At 32.9% G+C, this 15,789-nt stretch overlaps 3 protein-coding genes across 4 annotated transcripts; 2 read left to right on the top strand and 1 right to left on the bottom strand.

The window, feature by feature from the left end:
- Positions 1 to 1,131: 1,131 nt before the first annotated feature.
- LOC123895942 (auxin-induced protein X15-like) lies at positions 1,132 to 1,506 on the bottom strand. The gene has a single exon (XM_045946409.1). It carries the CDS (start codon positions 1,504 to 1,506, stop codon positions 1,132 to 1,134), a length of 375 nt encoding a protein of 124 aa, XP_045802365.1.
- A 4,444-nt stretch (positions 1,507 to 5,950) lies between these two features.
- Positions 5,951 to 10,556, top strand: LOC123903246 (4'-phosphopantetheinyl transferase HetI-like). 2 transcript variants are annotated; one of them, XR_006807870.1, is made up of 10 exons: positions 5,957 to 6,129; positions 6,433 to 6,564; positions 6,944 to 7,119; positions 7,508 to 7,575; positions 7,706 to 7,807; positions 8,090 to 8,245; positions 8,829 to 8,948; positions 9,301 to 9,430; positions 9,654 to 9,917; positions 10,084 to 10,556. XR_006807870.1 is itself a non-coding variant. In XM_045953192.1 (9 exons), exons 2-9 carry the CDS (start codon positions 6,455 to 6,457, stop codon positions 9,776 to 9,778), a joined length of 987 nt encoding a protein of 328 aa, XP_045809148.1. In that variant the 5' UTR covers positions 5,951 to 6,129; positions 6,433 to 6,454; the 3' UTR covers positions 9,779 to 10,556. The 2 variants fall into 2 exon arrangements, 1 of the variants encoding a protein (XP_045809148.1); XM_045953192.1 differs by having other exon boundaries at positions 5,951 to 6,129; positions 9,654 to 10,556.
- Positions 10,557 to 12,458: 1,902 nt separating this feature from the next.
- On the top strand, positions 12,459 to 13,334 carry LOC123903247 (thaumatin-like protein 1b). Its single transcript, XM_045953193.1, has 2 exons — positions 12,459 to 12,533; positions 12,651 to 13,334. Exons 1-2 carry the CDS (start codon positions 12,482 to 12,484, stop codon positions 13,331 to 13,333), a joined length of 735 nt encoding a protein of 244 aa, XP_045809149.1. The 5' UTR covers positions 12,459 to 12,481; the 3' UTR covers position 13,334.
- Positions 13,335 to 15,789: the final 2,455 nt, after the last annotated feature.

The raw sequence follows: 15,789 nt of genomic DNA, 5'->3' as shown, positions 1-15,789 counted from the left end.
GTAGCAGATGCATATTTCCATACATTTAGTAATTAGAAATTCAGAATTACCCTGAAACCATCCCTGTTTGAAAGGTGTGACTAATTCTTGCTTTTGATATCTTATGAGATTAAGAAACTCGTTTGTGAAACTTTTTTCAGCTTTTATGAAATAGTGCCACTATGATTTCGTGCAACTCACGGTGATTCTAAACACGCACTAAAGATACACAAACATTCCACTCCAAGCACACATAATGCAATTATAGTGTAAAAAGTACCTCATACACATCACTTGCTCAACCATTGGACTCTACTATTTACTTCCTTTGCACGAGAAACGTCTTAGAAAAAGGTACCTCATACACATCACATGTGTACTTGTTATAAGTACACATTTTTGCCAAATTTATGAGGTACAATATTCAAAGTCAGACACTAGATGACTAATTGAAAGTGCACAATTGTTGCCACTGATTACTGAGATCACTTTTGCGGCACTTGATGACATTTGTAAAAGTAGGGGGGCATGTTATGGGGTGGGGGGAATATTAAATTAAATTAAATATAAAAAAACATTAGTTGAGAATGTAGACTAATATTGGAAAAGTTCAACATCAATTATTTACGTCAAACTATATTCTAATTGACAAAGTGGTTGTAGCAACAACTTCAACAAAAATTAAACCTAACTTAGATATCTGAATCCTCTACAACAGTTGTACGGTGCAATAGGTTATAGAACCGTTAAATCTAAATACAAGTTTTTTCTAAATTCATATTCGATAGTTCTATAGTCCATTACACTGTGCATTGACGGTAGACTATTTGAACCCTAGTCATACACAAGACAAATTGGAGTCTCATAAGCAAAATGTAATGAAAAGAAAGAGAAGTTTGAGAGTATACAATGACTTAGATTATCTCCACCCCCACCCGTTTACATCTCTCAACCCATAGAGAACTACAATAGGTGGAGATCTATTTTTAGAAAAATAGAAATGAAAAAGAAAGAGAAGAATTGAGAAATAAATAAAAAAGTTGTTGAGAGAATCGCTGCACAATTCAGTAGAAGATTCAAATCCCACAAAAGAGATGATACTTCCAATGCATTTTAACACTAACCAATACTAAAACAAAAAAAGGTCAACATCTATTTTTCTACACTTGAAACAAAATCATGAAAAATCTTGCCCAAGTGAAACTTTCCATTGTTACATTCAATAGCATTTACAACCTCTTGAAATGTTGAAACACTACATGGAACTACAAGGCCATTCCTTTGCTCAAACCCAAATTCATTGTATGATTTCTCTAACAACATCTTGAATAAAGGGTGAGAAAGATAGCTTGTTGGAACTACATTTCTCTGATGTTCTTCCCCTACATAAAGTGCAAAATAACCCGTTGGAGTTGTGTTTGTGGAGAATTCTTCTTGGTACCCCTTAAGTAAACATTCATGGTTAGTGTTAGGGTCAGCTCCACCACTAGCTTTCACCTTCTTGGCAAGTTTCTTCAATGATACCATTTTTTTCCCTAGCATTTTGATTCTGAATTATTATAATTCAGTTGAAAATAGAAGAAGAGAGGTATATATGTAAAGGAAATTATAATGGCTATTGTGTGCAAGTTTGAAGGAGGACTTTTAAGGACTATATTTGTAAGAGGAAAGAAAGTGAGGGACAAATAAAAGTACAAAGGGGATGTGTACCCTTTTGAAAAAGTCCACTTTCCACGTTTGAATTATTAAAAAAATCATGGCAGGTGAATGCTTTGAGGAAGAAAAAAACAGTGTTTTAAATTAATTTAACATCCACAATTGGAAAAATTCGATGGTACATTTGATACTTTCGAATGTACTGGTACATTAAATCATTCAATTAATAGGTAAATAAATATTTTTTTAAAAGAAATAATTTTTTTTTCTATCATTAATAAATTATGATAACCAGATATTATTTATCGAAATTGTCAAAAATATGAAATTTGATATTTTTTTGAATTTTTATTCCTCATAATAGTCAATATTGAATTTTTTAAAAATGAAAAAATGTTAAAAATTAGTGTAATGCTTATAAACAATGAAATTATGTTTTTTTCTTGTGATATTATCATCTCTAAAATACAATAATCGGCTCATAGTTTTTTAATTCATAAAAATAATCGTAAGTTTATCAATTTAATGACTTAATATACTGGTATATTTGAATTATTTGAATGTACCATATAAACTGCCCGACAATTAATAAGAATACATCATAATGGTTTTATGCCATGTAGATAGTTTGGTTGGAGAGCTAAGAGATGTTGAATAATTTTGAAAAAAATGTTTACAATTCAAAAAATAAAAAAGAATTCGTATTATCGCATAAGCTTATTTTTTGTGGGTTTGTCATAGATTCATTTCACATGAAATAATCTTATTCAAAACGTTATCGCATGTTAAATATTGTCATTTCTCTCAATCAAAAATATTATAAGAGACTGAAACTTTTTTGATAAACTCAAACATTGTTGAACGATGACATAAACTCACTTTATATATAACTGCATTTTATTTCAAATCTTTTATTTCAAATCATACAAATTCTTTTCATACACAGAAGAATACTTAACATGACCTAATAATAGTTTTTTTTTTTTTTTTTTACAAAATGACCTAATAATAGTTAAAAGGGACTAAAGTAGATAATTTGTTATTGTTAAAAATTAAGAGAAAAAAGGCACCAACAATGTGTGGCACACTACTACAACTTAGAACTAGAAGTGGTAGAGCAGTATGATAATACAGTTGGTGTGGTGGGTCACAACTCTAAATTTGTTGGCTCTAAATTTTAGGTAGCCATTGCTTACGTGTCAATGGAATGGCGCAAACTAGGGCTAATAAAAAACTTAACAATATGGCATCATTCATTATCTTGTAAAAAAAAAGTTTTCATTCATTAAAATTGGCTTCCATGAACAAATTTCAGTTGGTAAAAACATCGCATGAAATATGTAGAATGGATCAAAGTTCGAAACCTGATACTCTGATTTATTCACTTAACAAAATGAATTTCTACATAGGAATCATTATTGCAAACTACACTATGGTTATTTGTGGTCCACTACTTAGGATCATTATTGTTTGAAAACTAAAAAATGTCTTACATATTTATATATTGTCACAAGTTTAATTTGGCTTCTCCAATTGTCTTATTATTAGTACCAAGGAATTTTTCTCTATAACGTTAAATTAGTGACAATAATTTTGAGAATAGTATAAGAAATAGAGTTGTCCAAATAAGAGACAAGAATTTCAATGTGTATATTTTTAGAGGATGACTTTAAAAAATTGTATTATTTGAGTCATGATTTTGGATCTAAAAAACCAACCTTTAATTCCGTCAAAAAAAAAAAAACCAACCTTTAACCCAACAGTGACGATCTAAAACCAATTTAATCAGGGCGGCAATGGAGTTGATTTGATGTGGCTTAAATATAGATTAATATTTGTTAGTTAGTGTAAATTAAATATTTTCTGTGTGTAAATACAATATAACCTTTTAAAATTTGTGAACTTGACGATAAACTCTCTCAAATCAGCTCATATTTGAACATTTTTTTTTTGTTGTAAATCGGATATTTTCTACGCGAAATTGTAGAGACTAATTTCTCGAGTCTTATGAAATTCAAATAGGCAACAAACTCCTTTTAAGAGTTTTAATGTTGCTACATACCCAAAGCATGAAACGAACCCAAAACCTTAACTAAAATAGAAGAATTTCATGTCATCTCATCTAATTGTTAATGAGTACAAATATTTTTGAATAATTTAGTATCTTAGCTTAATATGAAACACACAAAATTATAAAAACATGGCATTAGTTATATCTCACGAGTCATAAAGTGCCAGAACGTGCAAAGCAGCAATGGAAAGCAAAGGAGCTGAAATTTTAAAGTAGTAAACTAAAAAATACATATTCACCAATGATAACACTATTTTTCGGTAAAATAGAAAACAATATTTTTTTATAAATTTGAATTTAACACGTTTTAAATTTGAATTTTGATTCACTATGTTGTGCGGGTTTAACACATTCTATTACATTCATTCAATTTCTGTTATTATGTTGAATATGCAATTGTGCCGTTTCAGTTTGTCTAAGTTTTACGTTGTTTAGGTTCTTGGGCAGATAGGTTTATAAATATGAGCTAACTTTTAAAGTTGAGATCCAAACAAATTTAACAACCTCTGCGACTTTTGTTCATACTCTACATCTTTCATGTGATCTTAAGTCTACTCAATTGCCTGATTTAATTTGTTTATTCAATTTATTGTTTCTTTTGCTTCTTTTCTAACATCTCTTCACAGTTTGTCCGACCCTCTTGCTATAAAGAAGCTATTATTATACACTTTGGCAGAAAGCTATGGTGGAGGAACTTACTGGTTTGCAAAAGACAAATACTTAAGACTTAGTACCTCTTCCACCAAGAAAACGTGATATAGGGTCTCTTTGAGTATACAAGATCAAAACAAGCTTGACAGATCAGTTGAGTATTACAAAGCTTGCTAGTGGCTAAGGGATCCTCTCAACAGTATGATATGAATTAACATTAGGAGCCTCAACCTTAGATGGTTTGTTTGTCGGCTTTGCATCAAGATTATGTTTGTTCTACCTTATGTCTATCCTCTTTGCTTGCCTTTAAATCATCCATAACAATTCCTAAAATTAAATATTTTTTTTTAAAAGATAACAATTTTCAATCTTGGTTCGCTAAACATGGTGCGAACTGTACGATTGAAACATGTTTGACGTGATTGAAACAAAAAACTTTACAAATCGAATATAAAGGTTCTAGAGTTACATTACATTTGCATTCAACTCAGTGTAATGTGTGTGTGTGTGGAGCTCCTTGATGCTTGGATTGTGACTTGGAAACACGATTTTGCTAAAAATAACCGCTTTTTGATGGGTTTGGAGTGAAAAAAAAAGTTGGTGAATCTGTGTACTATTTATGTCTGAAGGTTCATGCATATATGTAGACACAGTTCGCTATATAGAACTCGACATCCGAAAGGAATTCATGTTGTACATAGCGAGATTTTTTTTTTCTTTCTGAAAATTCCTAAAGGAGATGACTGCATTTTGAGGGTGCAATCATACCCTATTTTGCCAAAAAAAAAAATTCATAAGTTTTTACGATCCATAATAAAAAAATGACATTTAAAAAGGAACCGTGGTTTCTCCAATGTTTTTATCCATAGGAAATAAAAAATTCCCCAGTACGAGCCAGGAAAATTCGTCCCATATTTGAGCATCAGATTCGAACTCGACAGCGTCGTATTAGTTAGGTTCTCGGACGTGAGGAAAACCTTACCATATGAGCTAACTTTTAAGGTTGAAATCCAAACAAATTTAACAACCTCATGCGACTTTTGTTCCTACTCTACCTCTACCACCATCTCCACGTTATCCTAAATAACCTCTTTTTGATGAGTTTGGAGTGAAGAAAAAAAGTTGATGAATGTGTGTACTATTTATGTTCGAAGGTTCATACATATATGTAAACACAGTTTGCTAGGTAGAACTTGACATCTAGGAGGAGTTCATGTTGTACATAGCGAGCATTTTTTTCCCTTAAAATACCTAGAGGAGATGAGATGATTGCATTTTGAGGGTGCATCTTCGCAAAGAATTTAATTTATATACACTTGTGCGTAAAGTTATTTTACACATGTGTTCAGTAATATATCAACACATCATGTATAATGTTTAAAAACAGATAATGTGTCACTTTCATTAAATGATGTGGCAACACATGCATATATAAAAAAAATTTACACCGACAGTGCACAACAATTAAATTATTTTTGAAAATAAATTTTCATAAATTTTTACGATCTATAATAAAAAATATTAGTGATAAAAAAATATTAGTGATGAAAAATTCTAAATGTAGAATTAAAAAGCGATTTTTAAAAAGGAACTGGGGGTTTCTCCAATGTTTTTAATTTTATCAGGAGAAAATAAAAAATTCACCAGTACAAGCGAGGAAAATTTGTCCCGTATTTGAGCATCAGATTCGAAATCGACAGTGTTGTATTAGTTGATATTCATGAAACACTGAGATAGCTCTGTCATTCTGATTCGAAACGAAACCCTCACAGGTATATCTTTGAACACCTTTTCATATAAACCCTTAAAAATCCTCCTCAAATCTAAATTTTCTTTTATTAATATGCTTGGATGGTCTGAACTCTGAAATTAAACTGTTGTAATTGTGCCTGTTCCTCTGGAAACCTAAAATTGATGCAAATTGGGAAACACATTTATGTAATTTAATACTGTTTTTGAATTAATCACTTATTTTGTTTGTTTTGTGTAAACATTATGTCATCCTTGTAGTATTTCAGTGTTTCCTATGATGTTCCTGTTTCGAGGTTGAACTAATTTTGAAGACAATATAATAGGTATGATTTGGTCCTAGTATGCATGAGTACAATGCGTTACAATAAACCACGGATAATGATGAATGTATCTTGCTTTGGAAGGAATCTTGTTACTGCATGCTCTTTGTCTCCTGTGCAGCTTCCGGCACAAAAGTATGTGATCATTTTTTAATATTGAATATTTTGTTATGCTGTGTGCTATGATGCACCGACACTCCTCAGATTAGGCGTGTCCCGTGTCAGACATGCGTCACCGACACGACACCGACACATATGATTACACTAAATTATGTCATTTCTCAAAATATAACCGGTGTCGACGTGTCAGTGTTCGTGTCTGTGTCCATGTTTTATATACCACAATTTCATGTTCATATTCATATGTACAATTCGGTTTTGATTAAAATAAATATGCTATTCGCCTTGTGGATGCCATTTCAGTTTTCAATTAAAATCATGTCAGTTATGTATCTTTTTGAATGTCACATGATATATTAGGTGCTAACTGAATATATTGTATTTTGCAATGCAGTGAAGCACATTTTTGGTATGTTTTGCCTAATGAGGTAAAGTGCAAAAACCTATTGAACAGATATTTTGAAATATTATCACCTTGTGAGAAAGAAAATGTACTTCGTATGCGTGGGGAGGAGCTGAAGAAAAGTGCACTCCTTGCTCGTGCATTGGTTCGCACTACACTAGCAAGATGTAAGTTTTGAAGTTCTGATACATAGTTTCTTTATTTTGTTTGTTTCCCTTTGATTTGTATAATATTGTTTTTATGTTATTGTTACTATATTATATATTATCTAGTAATCACCTAGCTGACTTCAGTATTGAGTGGACCAAAAATGCGTGGTTTCATATAGTGTTTGACACTTCACACTACCAAGTAATTAGCCAGATTTGGTTCTCTGAATTCGCTAAATATTTCTTGATTACTTATTACTAAGTTCTCCTTGAGTGGACATATAGCCTACTTGTTTGCTAGAACATCTGTTATCTATATACTGTTCATGTTCTTGCATCATTTGATTTTGATTCTTTTTATATCACGACAGAAGTCGTGTATCTAAGCAATATTTTTTACTGCTAGACCAGACAAATTGTCAGATTGATCCAAAATCCTTGAAGTTTAGGAAGAACAATTATGGCAAACCTGAGGTGTGTTTTACTATTTTTAACTTATTACCTGTTACTTTTGAACGATTAAACTTTTATCTCGCTTAATTGACATATATTGTTCATTGAGTTTTCTTGTAAATACTAAGTTTTGAGTAGCATATTTGAATAGGTAGACTGGCAATATGCTGATGATTGGAGCCTACCGCCACTACATTTTAATATCTCGCACACTTCTTCTTTGATAGCATGTGGAGTAACTGTGGGTTCGCCGGTGTGTATTTAATATTGTTATACAAATGTTATTATTTGGTCAACTTATGCAAATAAATAGTAAGTTTTTAACTATTAGTATAAGCTTTTCAAGTCAGTTTATGAGAAAACAACTTATAAAAATACGATATTTGTTGGTGAAAACTTATGAATTAACGTAAAAGTTTATTTATTTTCATAAGCTCAAAAATAAGCCAAATCCATAGGGCCCTTATTATCTTTATTGTGATTTTTCCTGCTCAAGACTGTTGGCTTTGAACATACTTTTGTTTTCTCATTGTAGATTGGTATTGATGTGGAAGAGAAGCAGAGGAGGTTAAAGAATGACATTTTAGCCTTTGCATGTCGATACTTTTCTCCCCATGAAGTAAAAATGCTGACTCACATTGTAGATCCTGAGCTTCGGCATCCTGAGTTTTTAAAATTATGGACTCTCAAGGTTTGTCACATTATTGAATGTCACTACTTTTTTCTTTGAAAGGTATTGAATATCACTACTGGATTGCATCAATTTTACTACTCAGTTAGGAGTTAGGTTTCAAACAAACGTGGATTTTTTTATAAGCACAAATGTGACTCTTTGAACTATTATCTGGAGAAAATTTGAGTATTTATGTTGGTTAGATTCATATCATTAATTTTCCTCAGCATTAATTATTTTTTGAAAGCAATGAAACGCCAACAAGTTGAAAGCTTCTGCCTTATGTAATCTAAACTTCTTCTCAACTGGTAAGAATGTGTATTAACAAAATGCTTTTTAAAAGCTGTCTAGATTGTTTTTCTTTTCTTTGTTAGCCCTAGGCTTAGTATTTCTTTGTTTTATGCACGAGTTCCGTATTCTTGTGGAAAGTGTTTGTACAACCAATCAAATGTAGTGTAGTAAGCATAAATTTGCTTAGATACTTATCTGTTTTATGATAGTTGTAATTATAATGTGATGAGGGAGCATAAGTAGGTTGGGAATTCAATCTATTTTTTTGCTGTTCTGCGGCTTCACTTACAAAGACATTTCCTATTTATAGGAGGCATATGTAAAAGCACTAGGAAGGGGCTTCTCAGCATCACCTTTTAATACTTTCACTGTTCGATTAAGAGACCAAATGAAAAGAGGCATTCATGTTCTACCTCATGTGATTTCTAAGGTATGTTTCTTACAAAGTTTGTTAGATATATTATCAATTATCAATGCTTTAAAAACTGAACCGGAAATCAACCAGCAAGACCTCTGGAACATAGTTTAACCGTCTAAAACCGCTTGAACCGGATGAAACTGTTTTAAAGGCCAGTTCAAGGTTCAACTGGTTGAACTTTCCTGTTCGGTTTTTAAAACACTAGATATTATATGTCGGTTAACTACTGGAGTCAACTACTATCATCATACGGGCACGTCGTTAAACATATTGGCTGATATTTGGGCAGAAATTGCATTAGTACTGACATGTTCACATGTGAATTAGTGATTTTGTATGCTTCAACAATTTATTTTCCTGACAGGAAGTCGAAATTACTGTTGATCCTTCCGTCGATCATAAGAATCTCTCAAGCAATTGGAATTTTGTGCTTCTAGAGTTACTTGGTTCTCATTATGCTGCCGTTTGCATAGAAAAGGACACCACCAGTGCAGGTAGCAAGTCGTTTTCTTTTGTTGTTATAATTGCAGTAATGGTAGTTGCACATTACTTTCACGATTGCACACATGGCGCATGTTATACTAATTCCTGTCACACAAATGCAGAAACAGCCGTTGTAGTCGTTTATAGATCCGACAATTGTATGAATAGCATTATTTTAACTAGTGTTTTGAATTGTTTGAGTAGCTGCCAATGCTTCATGTTTGTGGTTTGCAGACAAAGGAAGCATTTCAGTAAATCTGACCATACGTAAAACAATTCCATTTGTTGAAGATGAATGTATTTCTGGAATTGATACTGTGGCAGTAATTGGGGGATCGAGTAAACTGCTGGTGTGTTAATTGGTGATTCTATAATAAAATGGAAGTTTCACCAACAACACAGCTTTACATTTTCGGAATCATCAGTGTTCTAATTTATTTTAGAACTCCATTTTTTCTTGTTGCCTGGGAAGTCTGGGAGATACTGTCCGAGATGCTGGTATGTGATATCTACCGAACTCCATTTTTTCACTATGAATGTATCTCATAGTGCTTCTCCTTTCTACTTGGTCACCACACCGGTCAGAATCACAAAAACCAGTTAACTTGCTTTCATGCTCCTTTGGCTTTGGAAACAAAATACCATGATCAATTGTACCTTGCAGATGCCTCATGATCCTCTTGACAGCTTGCATATGAACTAATTTGGGGCTTTGCATAAACCTACTAACCACTCCTACAGTGTGACAAATATCAGGCCTTGAATTGAATGCATATCTTAAGCAACCAACCATCTGCTTGTATAGAATATTGTCAACATCTTTACCATCTTCATCAGCACTCAATATATATAGACCAGGGCGCTGCACCTCGCGTAGCCAGGCCTGCACCTTACGCAGGAGGCAGCAGCTCAACCTGGTTTCGCAACTCCGTTTGCGCCTAGCGCAGAAGGCAGACTTGAAGCCTGTTTTCTGAACATTAATTTCAAGGCAATTACATGCTGCAAGTCCAACAATTCTCTAAATTTGTTATATCATGATTTGTAATTAATATCATCCACTCTTGTATTGATACTTGAATCCTTTTAGTCATATTTGTCTTATAAGGCCCGTTTGGTGCACATGATAACATAGTGATAGGACAGGATATAAAACAAGATAAGGATATGATAGGATAACGGCAGGATAACCGTTATACTCAGTTATCATATCCTGTGTTTGGTTCACACAGGATAACAAACATGATAACTATTATATTTTGTTTTTAATTCATACTTGCTGATAATAATATGATAAGATATATAACATATTTAAATGACAAAATTACTTTTGTAAAACAATTGTTATTTTTTTAAAATTATTTTGTAATTCTTTAAATTTTATAAATAAAAAATATAAATAAGTAATCAAATAACTTTATATAATTTCAAATAAAAATCATGAGAAAATAATCAAGTTTAATTTTTTTATGTGAATCATGATCAAATAAATAACTCAATAATATATACATGTTAGATAAGCCAAATAAATATATGATATATCTCATACGTAAATAATAAAACTACTATTGCAAAAGAATTATATTTAATTTTTGATAAAATTTAAATTAATATCCCTATTTGTCAATTTTTTAATAATCATTTTACTTTAAAATATTGTAATTTTAGTAAAATTTTGATTTTTTAAAATATATAAATTACAAAATAACCCCTGTGAAAAAATCACATATATATTTAAAAATTAATTATTTTATTAATTTTATTTTATGTATTTTAAAATATATTTTATAAAATAAATCAGTAATTCTTTTTTCTTATCTTATTGCTGGTAACCCAACTCAAATTCAGGATAAAAATTATAACTAGAGAGACAGGATATGATAAGCTTCAGGATTAACTTATCATATCCTGCTGTATCACCAAACACTGGATTGCGGCAAGATATGATACAATTATCTTATTTTGTCTCTTATCCTGTGCACCAAACGGACCCTAAAATTGTGCACATTGGATTACATAATTTTTTTTAATGGGCAAAAGAATAATGTTATAAATAAAGGACCCATGCTTGTTTTGTTTTTTTGACAAAATCATACCACAATTCTGCTAATATCTATTAAGAATAATTCAACAATATGATCTTGTCTGCTACAGCGTGGTTCAGTTGATAACTAACAACTGTCTGCTGGAGATTTTTTTACTTCCCCGCGCTTAAAATATATGTAAATTTAAAATAATCATTAATTGGACCATAGGTGACTAGAATGGGTAGGGAAGATCACTGTTCAATCTCAATCTCTTGATGTCAGAATTTGCCTCTGAATCAACTTAGGCGGTCTAGTAGACTAGATACTTGTGGTGAAAAAAAATATATATATACATATATATATGAGAGTTTAGCCACTAAATTACTTGACAAAATATTTAACAAAATATAAAATAATAAATAGACGCCGTGGATAGGTACTGGTGAGTGGTGATTAAGATTTGATTGAGACTTTTCCAATCCATGGAGGCCAAGTTATGTCGAATTGTTCCATATAAGTACCATATTAGCACTGCTCAGTATTTTATTTTTAATTGACCAAACATAATTATTTGATATGGTTTTTTGTGTTTTTGGTATTGCGGAATTTGGTGGGATATAATTTTAGGGAGAAAACTCTCCTTAAATATAGGGTTATATGAAGAAAACTAAAGTTCTTGTTTTATTCATCATGTTTATGGCTCTAAATATAGAGCTACATAAAAAAAACACTAATCCTATAATAAATTCTAAACAAATCTTAAATATTCTAAAGAGAAATATAAATAAAAAAACCTAATATTATTTTATTTCAAATATAAATCTAAAACTATATTTAAATATAAAATTTTCCAAAAAAGATATTTAGGTATTATTCCAAACATTATTGACCCTCAAAGCCTATATATATGTCAAGAAGCTAAGAACAACTTCATCAATCACTTGCAAAACAAACTACAATTGAAAACCAAAAACTCTCATCAATATCAATATATATTCACAAACCTCCAAAAACAAGAATCACCTAAATCATATCCAAATGAAGATTACCCCTGTTGCTCTATGCCTTAGCTTGGCAATCCTCTTCTATGGTATATATAAATATTATTCAACTATGTTTTTCCATATTCATTTAGCTTTGTAAAATACATCTTCATGTGTTAACAAATTCATTTTGCTTATAATAATTATTTTGGTTTTCTTTGCAGCTGTTGGAGGAGCTAAGGTGACATTCACAAACAGGTGTGAATACACGGTATGGCCAGGAACTTTAACCGGAGACCAAAAACCTCAACTATCAACGACAGGTTTTGAATTGGGACCTGGGGCAACCACTTCAATCGACCTTCCATCTCCATGGTCAGGTCGGTTTTGGGGTCGAACAGGATGTTCCACCAACTTCGGAAGGTTCAGTTGTGATACCGCCGATTGTGCCTCTGGACAAGTGGGGTGCAATGGTGCTGGCGCAATTCCACCCGCAACACTTGTAGAAATAACGGTAGCATCAAACGGAGGACAAGATTTCTATGACGTGAGCAATGTGGATGGGTTTAATGTGCCCATGTCCGTAACGCCACAAGGTGGTAGTGGTGATTGCAAAACCTCGAGCTGTCCTGGAAACATCAATGTAGTATGTCCTGCTGAGCTTGAAGTGAGAGGTTCTGATGGAAGTACGATTGCTTGTAAGAGCGCTTGCTTGGCTTTAAATCAAGATCAATATTGTTGTCGTGGAGAGTACAATACCGAAGAAAAATGTCCACCCACAATCTACTCTATCATTTTCAAGAATCAATGCCCCGGTGCTTATAGTTATGCTTACGATGATAAGAGCAGCACTTTTACATGCTTTGCAACACCCGACTATGCCATCACCTTTTGTCCTTCAGCTTGAACTCCAATGTTAAATTATTTAACTTATGAGTTTAAGATTGAAAGTTTTCAAATCTATTTGTATTTTATTATTATTTATAAATTATTATTGATAAACATAGTATTTGGTTCATTCTGTTGAGAATAATAACTACTAATGTCATGAGCTGCAATTTACTTTATTATTTTTTTATTTATGGTCTTCCAAACGAACATATACAAGGCAGAAGCTGCAAAAAATACTTTTATGAGATCTAAATGTAGAATGTGACCTTTAACATCGGTTCAATAACTGGTGTGCAAAGTGTTTCATCAAGACTATGTTTCATGCACAAAAAACCTTTTAATTAGGTGAAATGAATGACTCATTGATGTTGTGGAGATTACGATTCGAAGAAAAATACTCATTCATTGGAGTTACCAATAGAGTAAAAAAAAAAGGGCTGAATTATGATCCTTTTACATGCCTCTAGTAGCTTATAGATTTTACGTTTCTAGGTCACCAATTCGAGTTAAATTATTGGTAGAATCGTTTTTGAGTTACCAACTGAGTTACACTTATGACCACAATTCTTTCTTTTTGTTGAATGTCACTACTTTTTTTTTTTTGAAAGGTATTGAATATCACTACTGTATTGCATCAATTTTACTACTCAGTTAGGAGTTAGATTTCAAACAAACGTGGATTTTTTTATAAGCACAAATGTGACTCTTTTGAACTATTATCCGGAGAAAATTTGAGTATTTATGTTGGTTGGATTCATATCATTAATTTTCCTCAGCATTAATTATTTTTTGAAAGCAATGAAACGCCAACAAGTTGAAAGCTTCTGCCTAGGGTTTGGGAACAGGTCAGGCCTTGACAGGTCAGGCCTTGACAGGCCTGAGCCTGGCCTAAGATTTATCTTCAGGCCTGAGTCTGGCCTACGGCTGATGACTTAATTCGCAAGTGTACGAATACCGCCACGTAGTAATAAAAAGAGTATCGGTCCACATGGATTGCGCGATTAAACAAGGAGAATCGTGTCTATAAACATAATGAAATTAACAAACATATTTGGGGGTTAAGTTGAGTAGTTTGACGGTAAGAAAATGTGCTAGTTCAATGGTAGAAAAGTGAGGTAGAATCATCGGAATCACCTAGTCTATAGCTAATCACATGCAATCTAACATATCATATATAATCACTCAAGTATTCACAACTAGATCAACAATATGGTGAATCGCATTCTCTTGTCAAAATTCACCCTATCCGTTGTCGATACTCCTCCGATCTCTCGGATGTAAGCTACCGACAACGAAGTATTTGAAAACGCGTTGATCGTTCGCTACACTCTATGTTTCAATCTCTCGACCGGAAACACTCAAGTGCTTAATGCAATCAGTTCAGAAATTAAATCAATATTCTCATACGTGATTCAAATCTAAGTTCATTATAAAACTGATCACGAATCATAAAGCATTAATCATAGCATTGCATTAAGTGAATACTATTATAAGAGTAATTCTACACAAAATATCAGATTACATGATGATTCACTACATTCTAAGCTATCCAAGATCCTACCTCTATGAGAAGATCAGCTCCTCATAGTGCTTCGATCCGCTCCGAGCTTCAACGCCATGACTTGAGAATCCATTCAGTTGAGGTGCTTGAAGCTATCCAGTGTGTTCCAGGATCCAAAAGGTATAATCGCTCCGAATCACAGAATGCAGATGAACAGTAGCAGAAAATCCAACCCCTGAACCAGAAAAATGAAGTTTCTATATATAATAAACGCAACCACGCCGCGCGCCAGATCTACCACGCCGTGCGTGGTTGCAATTCTCCCAACTACGCCGCGCGTGTAACGGTATCACGCGGCGCGTGATCAAATCTGAGGCTACTGGTCTTCAACTTTAGCTCATTTACGCCGCGCGTGATGGCTTCACGCCCCCGGTGTAGTTCAACTTGGCCATCATGCTGCGCGTCGTCCTCCTCTCACGCGGCGCGTAGTATAAACCTGAAAAACCACCTCACTGGTCCAGTAATTACGCCGCGCGTGGTAGGTCCCCACGCCGCGCGTAATTGTAGCAGGAATTGGTCCTCTCTGGTGCAGGTTCTACGCGGCGTGTGGTCCATCACGCCCCCAGCGTAGTTCAACTTTGTATTTTCCTGCATATTTTCCTGCTTTCTTGCAGAATAAGTAATCATGCTTCCGAGTAGATTTCTCTTGAATTTATTGCTTAAAACCTACTAAAATGCATCTAATGTTACTCAAATAGGCATGGATTAGAGAGTGTGACGATACGTCATCAACGGCCTATCAAATGTTATTTATTTTGGCCTGAGCCTTTTTAAAGTCTGGTCTGGCCTTGTAGCCTATTTAAAAATCTGTGTTACATAAATGTCTTTATATAGTCTTTTTAAATAGGCTAAACAGGCCTTAAAAGCCTATTTCACATTTAAATTTTTATAATTTCTTCAACATTAAGAAA

Source organism: Trifolium pratense, linkage group LG1 (assembly GCF_020283565.1).
Source record: "Trifolium pratense cultivar HEN17-A07 linkage group LG1, ARS_RC_1.1, whole genome shotgun sequence".
Classification (NCBI taxonomy): Eukaryota; Viridiplantae; Streptophyta; class Magnoliopsida; order Fabales; family Fabaceae; genus Trifolium; species Trifolium pratense.
This window is presented reverse-complemented; position numbering and strand designations above follow the sequence as displayed.

Bases quoted from the DNA above. Each gene is read 5' to 3' on its own strand.
- LOC123903246 (XM_045953192.1), top strand. From the start codon at position 6,455: ATGAGTACAATGCGTTACAATAAACCACGGATAATGATGAATGTATCT. The intron at 7,576-7,705 runs GTGTGTTTTACT...ATATTTGAATAG, and splicing joins ACAATTATGGCAAACCTGAG to GTAGACTGGCAATATGCTGA. The intron at 8,949-9,300 runs GTATGTTTCTTA...TTTTCCTGACAG, and splicing joins TACCTCATGTGATTTCTAAG to GAAGTCGAAATTACTGTTGA.
- LOC123895942 (XM_045946409.1), bottom strand. From the start codon at position 1,506: ATGGTATCATTGAAGAAACTTGCCAAGAAGGTGAAAGCTAGTGGTGGA.
- LOC123903247 (XM_045953193.1), top strand. From the start codon at position 12,482: ATGAAGATTACCCCTGTTGCTCTATGCCTTAGCTTGGCAATCCTCTTC. The intron at 12,534-12,650 runs GTATATATAAAT...TTTTCTTTGCAG, and splicing joins CTTGGCAATCCTCTTCTATG to CTGTTGGAGGAGCTAAGGTG.